Consider the following 12,464-nt stretch of genomic DNA (forward strand, 5'->3'; position numbering starts at 1 on the left):
TTCAGTAGTTTGACGTACGTCCGCAAACTTTCGTCGGCTATTTTGAAGCCACTCGCCAGGATTCTCGCGTTATCTTTCTTATCTGGTCTGGCCCTATAGTCCGCCAATAAATTTCGCTTATCAACTTAGAACACACGGCGATAGTTTCTCTTCTCCGCGGATCGATAAATTCGGCAGAGTGTTCGTGATTTAAGAAGCACATCCGCCGGAATTACCGTGCGAGCGTAACGACCGTTCGGCTTGGCCGATACCACGCCATCGGTCACGTGCGTGGCGTTTCGCCCTGGCTAGCCATCGTTCGACGTCTCGGATTTATCTCGATCCATGCAATTTTCGCCGTTTCGGGTTTTACTACGTACCTGAACCACATCGCAGTCCTTCCACAGGCGAAGTTCGCGAGGCGATGATTCCGCTTGGGTGGCTGGCCTCGCTCTTATGGCCACCAATTGGCCCCGAGGCTGTTTCACGGAGATTAAGGCGTGTTTCCCTGCTGGTACGTCGTGCTGCCTCACCTGTGTCGTAAGATTAATACGGAAGATACTTAGGAGGTGTTGTACCGAGCGGTCGGATAAGTTTTCAGCCTTTTCTAAATTATAAACTTTGATAAGAATGACGATTACGAAGAAGACTAATCCGGATCATAAAGTCCGATGAGAAATAAAAGCTGAATCATAAACTTTATTCCAACACTTTTCTACGATACGAATTAAATCAAATGTATATCGTTCTGTTCGGTGATCTTCTAACATCTATCGGGTAATGCCATTATTCCATCCCTGTAGAATTTCTCTTATCTGCGAGCAGAAACCCGACTTGAAAAAGGTTTAACACTCGTCCGATAACCCGATATGATAAAAGAAAAGAACGATCGTAAATACAAAGGGCGGACTGATTTCAGACGTCAGACTAAAAATGGATTATGCATGGGTCATATTCTGCGTTCTATCGCTAATATCGAATTAATAATAATCTTTATTTCTAGACTAAAAAAAGAGACTTTGGTTTGCGCAATTTTCTCGCTTTTATTTTACCCATACGTTTTTCCCGCGCTCTCGTTTCATCCATTCCTTTCGTAATCCTGTTCTTTTAGCCTGTTTATTAACGTTATCTCTACCGTTACGCTTATATCTATCTATCCATCTTCACGCGTGTTCGTGTCGCTCATATATTATCCGAAAAACAATTTATCGAACTTCGAATCAGAGAGGTGTATCGGTTAATCGAATGAACCACGTTCAGAGGAGGGTGGTAAATTAAATTACTTCTCGATCAAAGCACCGCCGCGATCGCGTATTTCCTATCGCGTACGTCCCTCGCAAAAGCATAAACGTTTACACACCATTGTGCGCGTGTCCTTCATTTTTTACTATATCGTAAAATCGTAGTCGTATCGATCGCTCTCGTGTCTCGATTCTATCGTCTTAATCAACGTTCCTTATCCAACGATTACACATCGAGCGTCATCCGTGCCATCTAACGTCCTCCTTTTATTTTCCCCTATTTCTAGACTAACCGACCTCTCTACTTCCCTGTTTACCACGCATTCCATACGATCCAATCTCCATTCCTCGTGTAACGAAAGTACCTCGTTGAGACTGTCGTGGAAACGACATTGAAATTGGCGCAACCTTCGCGAGCACCGGGTGCAGAAAATTTCAGTGGTCGTATCGAAGTGTATTTAGCGGGTCGTATCGGCTTTAGCGGGCAAAAGGAGAATAATGGTGCGCGGGTTGTACACTCGTGGCGGTGCCTCGTAAATTTTCGTCGGAATGCCAACGTTGGTTGCGTTCGTTCCTCTTCGTTTCGAAACCGAGCCCGTGCATCGACCCGTTCAATTTGCTCGGACCGTCGTGCGATTTCGACCTGAAATACCGTTCCTCGGATTAGCCTGCAACGTTTCGCGTGTCACGGAGAACATTCCAACGTCACACCCCTTTCCTTTCACGCTCCACAGAACAGCTTTGTTAATATTCATTAGAGCGTCGTCGAGATTTCGATCGGCCGACACCCTCTCATCGACTTCCTCGCGGATCATCGTTTAGTAATCATCGGCAATTAGTAATTTGTGATTTCAAATAATTTCGTGCAACCAGATCCTTCTTGCGCGATGATATTTTCTCTACGTGCACGATTTTGCTTCGTAGTATCTCTTACGAGAGTATTTGAACGCTTATCGCAGGAAACTTTCGTGTTTATATCGTGCGTGTTACGTTTTAGAGATTTGGAAATTTTATTAAGGTCTATGACGAGAAAGGAAGGCTACGATCACAGTGATAAGGTTCGAAAGCAATTTGGGAATGCATATAAAATTTGCGAGATACTATATAAGATATAATATAGTAGATGTAGTCGTGATAGTCGAGTCTGTTGTTTCGTATAATGTATTCGTAAAAGTTGTCTATGGATGTTCGAACATTTTCCATTATGCGTACATCAAAGTCGCTATTTCGAATGTGAATATCGTGAAAGTAAAAAGAACCACGTTGGTGACAGGCAAACACGTTAATCGTTTCTCTATCAGAATTTGCGTCTACTATTTTTATATAAATTTTCTTCTTTACCATAACAACTCGGATACCCACGGGGAACAGCGGGGAAGTTGGAAAAATTCACGAAGCCTCCAAGAATTACGTAAACACCAGAAATCGAGCCATTTCCAACGAAGGAGGATTCATCGTACCGCGCGACTTACTCGTTCCAACTTCATTCTTCCTTCGGACAGCTACATAAATTTTCAAATAACTCGCTAAGAAAGGCGGTCTCCGGAATCGTCGCCACGGACTGCGCGCTACAGATTTATGATCCCGTATTCGAGTTCTGCGGTACAAAATAAACAGCGAAGGCTTCTACAATTCGTACGGACTATTTTCTAGCTCGATATTAAGTACCGTGCGAGTTTACAGCTTAACATCCTAGGTCATTTGCTAAAAGGATTTTCCACGAATCCCATACAACCCCACGAAGCTAGGAAATCGTCGAGTCTCGAACTTTATTCCTCCGTCTATTAATTTTCGAAAGAAACGGTCTTCCAACTCGACGCGAGATGTTACGTAACATAAACTAAGAAGATAGTAACGCAGCGGGAGCACTCGTAAGTCTTCCATATTGGAAGAAAAGGATCTTCCAAGAAACAATTTTTCAAGAGAAGCTACCTCAGCCAGCGAACAATTTCTAATCGTCTCCTTGCGTGAAATATTATTTATATATGTACTTATATATAAAAAAAGGTAAATTATCGAACGAGACGAGAAACTTTTATCAAGTTCTATCAATCAAAGAAGGAAGGAACTTTTCAGAAAGCTATTTCTCCTCGAGAAGAATCCTATCCGGCAAACGGAAGAAGTTGCGAAAATTTTCTGCGCTGTTCTTCGGCGTTTCGTGTTTACAGGGCGGCAGGTGGTTATTCGAAAGTTTCCAGGGGTGGAAAATTTCGAACGGGCTTACCGCGTAGTAGCAGGTGAGATTGCGCGGGTACAATCCGGGAAAGTTGGGAGACTGCAGTCTGCACTTCTTCCGGTCGCAGTCGCTGAATATGCGGGAACAGTAGGTTCCGGATATCAGATCCCCGAGGTACTGCTCGCTGCTTGGTTTCGTCGTGGTCGATGGCTGTTCGACCATCTGCACCGGCATCGCCATCGAGCTGTTCGCGTAGTCGCTCGAGGACGTTGACAAAGTCAATTCCGTCGAAGATGGTGTTCCTGTCGGCTGCGTCATACCTGGAATCGTCATTTTTACTTCTTCTTTGTTCTATGTTCCTCGTTTATTTTGTAATCGTACGTCTTTGTATATATTTTACAAGATCGATGTTTGTACGTATCCATTTTAAATCGATGATTTTTTCCTGCAATTTCATATATCTTTATATATATATATTTTATAAAATACATGTTTTTGTACGTCTTTTTTTTTACATATAATCTCTTTTATAAAGAAGTTATTTTTGTCTTGGCAAAAATGGACGACGATTATTGACAATTAAACGAAATATAATCTACTTGGAAAATAGAATTGTCATCTCCATGGAACGTCGTTGAATCAAACGAGTATCTGAAAATTCAAACGAGCCAGGATAGAACTTCGTTTATATGAACGCAATGGACAAATTATTTAAGGGATAAACTATTTGTTGCTCGACAAGTTGATATAAACGAAGCTTCACCGTATCGTGAGAATAGTTCTTTAAAACACTTTACGATCTAGTTACATAATTAATTTAATAATCACTGTCGTTGACTATCAACGTTACTACAAGACGCCAGCCTCCACACAAGGATGCAGCAACAAGAAAGAAAAGATAGAAAAAAAGAAAGAACGACTAAATCCATCTGGACTTGAGACAAAGAAAATCTTTACAAGAAACTTCGATTTCCCTCCACGACAAACTCGACGACCTCGACACCGAAGAATTCGAACCGCGTTGTTTCCAAAAGTATCCAGCTTATGTAAATTCCGTCTCATCCGAGCGGCGAAGTTATCAACGTAAGAGCATCGGCATGGAAACAAATCATGATAGAGAGCGAAAGAAAACGGAGACGTACGTACCGACGAATGGATTCCCGTAGCGTGCCACGGCGTCCGACTTCCTGATCATCTTGTACACCATCCTGAAGTCGAAATTGAATCCCGTCTGATCCTTACTGAGCCTGAGCAGCTTCAGCGTGATGGAGACGGTCTGGGTTTCGCTGTAGTAAATCGCGGGACCCCAGGACGTTCCGCACCAGAGGCCACCAACGTCCGGCCGTTGGGCCTCCGAAATCTGCAGCGATCCGTCCGGGCAGCCCTCCGCCGTGAACGACACGAATTTCCCCAGGGTGAAGCTGTCGAACGTCAACTGAAATCGCCAGCACCGTAACGTCGATTAAACTTCCTACGACACTACGCTCTTTCTGTAATCTCTCAGTTTTTCGAGAAGTTAGAACATCGTGGAATTTATCGTGTTTCCTTTAGCGCGTTCGCGGCTGTAGAAATTATATTATTACGCGAAAGTGTTCAGAGCTTTGCGTTCACACGCATACACATGCAAATATGATCTATTTGGCAGATCGATTAACTCCGTAAAACAAAAAGCAGAGAAAATCGATGAGATTACAGTAGAACTCCAGTCGTTTGAACTTGTCAGGGGATAAATAGTTTATATAATCGGAGTTCGATACAAGAGGAGCTCGCCAATTTTCCTCATTATTTTTCTCCCACGTAATAAGAACTCGTACTCGGATAAGCGAATTCAGCCAGCTGACGTTCAGTTAGTTGCACGTTAACTGAAATTTCCTTTCGATCGCTGCAGTTCCATACGAGATAAGCATCGATCAGAAGTACTTGGATCGTTTAACAAATTTCGGGAAGCGCAGTTAGTCGCCATGGTCTGTGAATGACCGGTACTACGTCTCTGTATCATTCGACTTTCGTATCGTCACACGCTCAAGAATACCACCCGCTCAGAAACAGTAATAGGATAGGCTAGACATCCTGCATACCACGGTCATCGAAACAATAACCAAATAGTATCGGAATAGGCGTCTCTGAGATACACCAGACGACAATCCCTCCAGAGGGACTAAAACCACAGTACAAAAACCCTCCAAAATAAGCGCTCGAATCAGTCCGTTAAAACATTTTGACCCAGCCTCTCGTAACACTTTGAATCGTTCTCTAACACTTTAAACCGTCACTCGGTTGGATTCGCGTAATAAATTCTATTTTCACATACAAAGTCAAATTTCTTCGTATTATTCGTGAAACGTTCGAACTGCGACGCGAGGAGATCACCGGCGATCTATCGGTTTCGTGATTTATTGTGTCCCCGACGTGGCAGTATCATAGTGAGTATTCAGTGGTAAAAGATTACTTTCGTCAGACGTTCGTTTCTCTTTTTGCAATTGTTCGATGTAATATTCCATCGAGTAACGATAGAAATCCTCCGAGTTGTTGGATGCTCGAGAGATACCGGTTAGATATATCTGTTTGCTCGAAGCTCTCGGTAGTAACATTTTCCTTTCGAAACTTCCTATCGTGCGCCATTAAACGCTAATATCCGGCAATGCATTACCGCGTCGAATATTCTAACGGTAAGCACACGCGCGAACATCTCACAGAACAGCTCTTCGATCTCTTTCACCCCTCTAGCTTTCGGTTCTGCGCGAGTAATCGAGTTATCAAGTATCAATCCCGTGTGGAATGATCCGACGACGATTAAAGTATCGACGTTCGCCGAGGGGCGGGCATAGAGCATCGGAGAGAAAGAAAGAGCCGCGCGAGCAGTCGAGAGAGAATGGCTTTGATAAAAACGGCAAACACGCGGAAAAGAGCCGCGAGAGGCTGGCAAACAGGCCGTGTATAAATAAATTTGGCAGCGCGCGGAAGAAACTTTCGGACCGCTCGTTCGTTTCGTTTACGAAAGTATTCGAGGCCGCGAAACGACGTTCGGTTATGCTTCCCTCCGGCTAACTGGCGCAATCCAAGCAATTTGCGTTATTAAAAATTCCACCGTTAATTTCTGCTCGTCTGGCAGACCACGGTTCTGCCTTGTTTCCCGTAATTCTCTCTCTTTCCATCTGTCTTGTCGTTTCTTTTTTACTCCTTCTCCTTCTTCTACCTATTCTTCTTTTTTGCGTTTCCTTTTTTCTTTTTTTTTAATTTCTGGCGCGCCTTTTCAACGGAGAAAGCAGCAACGTTTCTCGGCTGTCTTTTTCGCCCTCGAAAGTATGCCGCGATTTAGCGAAAAGTTTCAGTCAGACGGATGTAAATTTCTTTGGTAGCTTCGATTATGCGATGGTGCATTTACGAGGTACCTCGTTACTCGTCTAATTACCCCACGCAGCCATTCATGCTGTATGTTAATTAGGAATACAGGTTCGGGTCTAGGTTAGGGTCTTTGTTACGGAGGATAATCAAAGAGGCTTTCGGGCAAACTTGCCTGTATGATGTCTCCCAGATCGCCGCCCGGTGCGCTGAAGGTGAGCTTGCAAATGTAAGGCACCTTGTCCTCCTTCGGTCGATGGAGCTCCAGGTCGTAAGTTTTACCCACGTCGCCGTAGTACGTTTTATTGCAGGCTGAAACACGAAGGACAAAGATCTCTCTGAAACAAACATTATCGATCGTCTTGTCGCCTAACTTACTTAGCTCCAGGTCGCTTGAACACGAGAAAATTGAGCTTCGATTCTAATGGCGCGGTCGAACGATCAACAAGTTGAGAAGCGCGCTCTTACGAATCTAAAGTTAGAGAAATACTGGTCGAATTACCGATATCCACGATTTTACGATTTATCACTGAAATTAATTCTCTAGATAGCGAGATTTGACTTTGCGATGTCTCCACACGTGCACGTTCTACCTTGGAGCTTTTAACCGAGCCATGTGACTGTACTTTCCTTTCGTTCGCTATGTCAAGTCAAGGAATCGCGCTCGATCGAACGTCCTTGGCAGAAATCTTCGGCCAAATTTCCGTGTAATCGGCATCGGCGACTCGATCAAAGGGTTTATCGAGGTGAATTTCGAGGTCGACCGGGCAAAGAATCGACTGGGGCGTTCGATGAATTATCGATGGCTCCGGGCTAGTTTCCTTTGCTCGATCGTTTTCCGCAGAAAAATTCGATTCGTCGCGATCTCCTCTATCTCGAGTTAAAAGGAGAACACCGGCTCTCGATCAAAGTCCGTCGTGAAAGGAAACGTATGTATGTACTCTTCCTTCGGGGCAACGCGACGTATCCAACGTATATCGATCAGGCGCTAATCATCGAACTATCATGGAAAAGCCGGATTCCTATAGCTTTTCATTCGTATAACTTCTATTCGTAAACACTCGTATTGTTTTTGAAATGCGTGCAACGATACGTCGATTGAAACGATGCCTCGAGGTCATGGACGTTTTGAGGTAACACGAACCGTCACTGAATTTGCGATAAATTGGACGCGTTGAATGGATACGAAGCTTTCACAAAAGCATCTTTAAAATCGCGGATCAAAGCGACTTCTGTAACTGGTTTCATTCGATTGTAATTACGGAATAACGCGAACGTGTTCACTTTTAAATTACCGATCAATGGATCTGAATTTTAATGGCCACTCGCGAATGTAGGAGGATGTTGAGTCGATGAATGGCGTATACAAACTGGCGATACCTTTTCATAAATTTCGTCGAAACGCGTGCTGGGCCGATTAATGGGGAAGAGCGATCAAATTCTCGCCAAAACTTATAATACGCTACAGTACACCGCGATAATAATTTGTAGACGAGTAACGGGGATAAATAATTATGGTAACGAATTTCACCGGTATAGTGGAAAAATAGGTATTCTTCTAAAAATTCAGTAATTAAAGTATATTCGTGGCGTACGCGTAGCGGCTCGCGAAAGTATTCGAACACCTACCGCTGGAAAATTTGCATGAATATATTATATGCATTGTATGAAACTTTTTGAAACTTTGTTAGCGGCGTAATGAGACACGACTATCGTGATTATACTGGTAAAATTGGAAACCAGTCTGAAAATCTACGTGGAAGTTACAACACGTTTATTGCACATATATACCATTATACAACGAAAAATTATAAACCATACAGAATGAACAGAGTGGTCTTAAACGTATAATTCGCGCTAAATATGGTCTCTGCATATTGTTACTTACATTATAGCGAATAATTAATCTCGTCATATTATTGCGAATAATTCAAATACCTTGGCGATCTCTACGAAGCGAGTACTTCCAATAAATATCTTGCAAATTTCATACATTTACAGTATACATTTTCAAATCATACAGTTTGTATACTATATGTATGTGGGAGATGAAAGGACATCGGGGCTTCCCTTTTGGAATGTTGGGAAAAATCCCAATACCCTAGTCCAGACTTTTACTATAGCTACACTTAAGTAAGAAAACTAAGAAACAGTTTTAATGTTCTAATCCGATTTTACGACGATGGGCTTGGGCTCGAAGTGACATAACGGGTCACTGAACGCAGCTACGGTCACGGGAGGGACGTGCACCTGACAGAGGTATAGAATAATTATATAGCTCTCCTTAAAAACAAAGATCGACCCGAGAGGTGGGGAGAAGAATATATAAGGGCAGTTCCACTTGGACTGCGGGTCGGTTCATTCAGATAAGTTTTACTTGTACGTTGAGTCATACGTGTATCACATCGCATTCGTCATCCCGTTGACCGTGGATTCGTTGTCGAACCTGAATTCGTTGTTATCGACGTCTCGACCATCCGATCGCCGCTATTACTTGCAACCTCTTGTAATAACCACATTTGTACCAATAAATATCAGCTATACCCGCGATAGTAAATTCGAGCGAAGGTTCGTCGAACGCCCAAAATTCCAACCTCAACTCGACATATATGTAGTATCGTGGACGAAGAGATATCGAGCGAACTATAAACAATGTCGCGAGAAAGCCGAAATGGAAAGCCGACAGGCCCAACAAACCTATCGTCGGCGAATAGTTTCGCGGAAAAGACCTGCGTGATCCTGGCCACGAGCTGTTGCGGAACACGTGCGTGGTGGGGTAAGACAAAAGACAAAGGGATGCTAAGGAAAGAAGACGAATTAACAGTCAGTGTCAGTTGAGAAGTCAGAGAGCGCGAACTGCGTTGTCGAGAGGCTGTGGTCCGCGTGAAAGAGAGCGTTGGATCCGTGGTGACGAGATTTGCAAATGAACTATCTAGTTGTCTTAATTATAATACGTTATTGCGATTAGTTTACGTTAAACAACCATCGTTTCTTGTTTAACCAACATCTGTTTAATCCATTTATTGTAAATAAACTAATTGTAGTAAGGATGCTACATATACATAGAAAGTTTCTAAGACTGTTGGAATACTTTCGCGAGCGTTGCGCGTATTTATTTTTTCCTCTGTAACGAACGATTCCCGAGTTCATCGCCGAGGACGGATTTTCCAGAGCGATAGCATAATCGTTGAAAAATTTGTATCGTGTATGTCAAAGAAACCGAAACTCGCTCGCTGATTAAGTTACTTTGGCTTCCTCTATCGCATGCTCCGTGCAGAATTACATTGTGCAGGACGGCTACGTTACAATACTAGTTCATTGTGGGGCTTCAAGGGCTCATCATGCTCGTATGTATAGGATGGAAATCGAGGCTAACGTCGGTGGTGGGCCAATACGAACGTATACACATATATACAGATGCGCGCGCGCTCGCACAAAAACACACACGGACACGCTATCGACGGGGTGAATGGGCCGAGAACACAATGCACGCCATTTCCAGGCATCGGGGTCTCATTCCTAATCAGAATCCTAGTTTGCCTGGCTAATAGCGCGCCTGAAATCTGGCCACCTTGTCTTCCTCGCGTCGTAACTTATCGCTATAACTAGATTACCCCGCCAATTTTCATCGTCCGTCGAATCTACACGAAACGTTTCACCTGTTAGTTTCGCTTCTCGCCATTGGAAATGCCATTACGCCTTTCAACGTATTCCATTTTATACGAGACACTCGCTAGAAAAACGATCGTCCGTCGGAATTTTCAATTCCGTGGTAATTTGAAAATTGGATGGATCTCTATAGAAATTATTGTGTGTGATTTTAGGAACCAGAGGGCGATTGTAATTATCGATAATGAACCCTAGACGTCTAGGGCTGCTATATGGAACATTCTGCAACGTAGAATTAGCTGGAAATTTAATTTCGACGTTCGCGAATCGCGAGACATCTCTTCTTTGCGGCCATTCGGTCGGAGAATTTCCGTTGTCGACCATGTTCCTCGTGTGTTATCCAGAAATGATAACCGAGGAATATTCGTTTTATTTTCCACCGATGTTTCGCTTTCATCAAGCTCTAATTTTGACGGATGCGGGGCTATTCACGCTTAATTATTTGGCCCAGCCGGTGGATTGAAACTCGAGTTTTAATTTAGCCAGATGATTAAACTCCTCTGGTATCCAGGATGCGCATTGCGCTGGATGCTGTGAATTCTCGTATCGCGAGAGAAATAGAAGAAGTATCGAATATTTCGCAGAAAGTTTCGGCGACTCGCTGAATATCGGTGCTATTGGGGTTTAGCTGCAACTTTGAACTTCCATTTTTTATTGGATTTCCTGAAACGAGTAGAGGGAAAAGGGTTGCATGTTTCCGTGCGGGATAGTGGAACTCGAGAAAAACTTGAGAATGTCCTCCCCTCTCCATAAAAAGAGCGTTAAGTAATTAGCAATTCGGATATGGGAAATTCGGGAAAATTGGAAAATTATCGAGAAGATTGCGAGTAACGAAAATTCGGGAAAAAGAGAAGGTTTCTCGGTACTTGAGCGTCGATGCAAACGATTGATAAGCTGCACCAATCGGAACAATCGGGCCAGGTGTAATTGAATATTCGTTAGGTTTAATGACAGGATTCGGTATCGGAAACCGATAGTCGTCCGGCCGCCGCCTCTGTCGAAGTATTACGAATTCAGTTGGTGCATCTGTTACGTCAAATTACGAAAGTTCCCGGAGGGAAGCTGCTTGCCAGCTTCTCGGCTGCGTCTCCTCCGGCTGACTAATGACTGGCATCAACTACTTGGCTGCGTTTCGCTATGTCGGATACGCGTTCCTCTCCTCTCCGAGATGTGTCTGGTAATGGTGTTTGACGAATTATGGGCTTTTGTCACTGTTCAAAAGCAGTCGACCATCTGTACGCTGACGCGTCGTTTCTCTCGAAGCATTACGGCAACATCAAAACGAGAAGAAGATAGAGGAAAAAGGGGGAAAGACTTTCTGCAGCGTCGCGATTAATAATTCCTCTTGCATATCTCTCCCCTTATCTTTCCTAAACTACTGTCCTATTTTCATCGTTACTCTCCTCTTTATCTCGATCCTACTTCTTTCTGTTTAGCCGGTTCGTCTTTATATTCGCCGATTTTTCCGTCGTTCTTGCCAGAAACCGGCGCGGATTCGTCCCTCTTTCCGATTCGGACAATACAGTGGCGGACAACGCCACTGTACCCGGAGCTGACCCGGTTTTCACGAAGCTTCGTGCCGTAGCATCGTAATAAATCGTCGACGCGTGACCCGTCGTCCTCCTTGTGCTACTCCTCGTCGCGGGATTATATTTTATTACGCAATAAAATATGAAGTTCTCGCGTCGAGTGCTTTCCCATTTATCGCGCTGACGATCGCAATACGCCGTGCGACGCCCGATGCTAAATCACGCGGCTACGCTAACTCGACTTTCGGATTTCGTCGATTCCGTCCGTCCTTCCTTGCGTTCTATCGTTCGGCACTCCGGCGAGATAGTAACCGGCCGAAGATTTACGTAGAAAGTACTCGCGGATTCGTTTCAAATTTTTCAGTACGAGATCGTAACAAGGATGTAACTATTCTTTCTACAACCGAATGTTTCTAAACAGCGTCTGGGCGGATAAATCACAGCGGAAGCGAGAAGAAACGATGGAAATCGAATAGAAACGGCGTAATGCTACTCGTCAGGAATAAATGCCGTCCGTTCAACCGGGAA

At 43.9% G+C, this 12,464-nt stretch overlaps 1 protein-coding gene and 1 long non-coding RNA gene across 6 annotated transcripts in view; one reads left to right on the plus strand and one right to left on the minus strand.

Annotated features, from left to right (window-relative positions):
- Positions 1-12,464, minus strand: part of LOC126863605 (uncharacterized) — a 207,363-nt gene that overhangs the window by 27,235 nt on the left and 167,664 nt on the right. For all 5 annotated transcript variants that reach the window (XM_050613916.1, XM_050613919.1, XM_050613915.1 and 2 more), the window contains 4 exons: positions 6,914-7,050; positions 4,543-4,831; positions 3,445-3,716; positions 360-512 (listed from right to left, as the gene is read on the minus strand). In XM_050613916.1, coding sequence (XP_050469873.1) covers positions 360-512; positions 3,445-3,716; positions 4,543-4,831; positions 6,914-7,050 — 851 coding nt within the window. The remainder of the gene's footprint in view (positions 1-359; positions 513-3,444; positions 3,717-4,542; positions 4,832-6,913; positions 7,051-12,464) is intronic.
- The window catches only part of LOC126863679 (uncharacterized), a 189,178-nt gene that overhangs the window by 8,858 nt on the left and 167,856 nt on the right, over positions 1-12,464 (plus strand). The window lies entirely within an intron of this gene.

This window comes from Bombus huntii, chromosome 3, assembly GCF_024542735.1.
Source record: "Bombus huntii isolate Logan2020A chromosome 3, iyBomHunt1.1, whole genome shotgun sequence".
NCBI lineage: Eukaryota > Metazoa > Arthropoda > Insecta > Hymenoptera > Apidae > Bombus > Bombus huntii.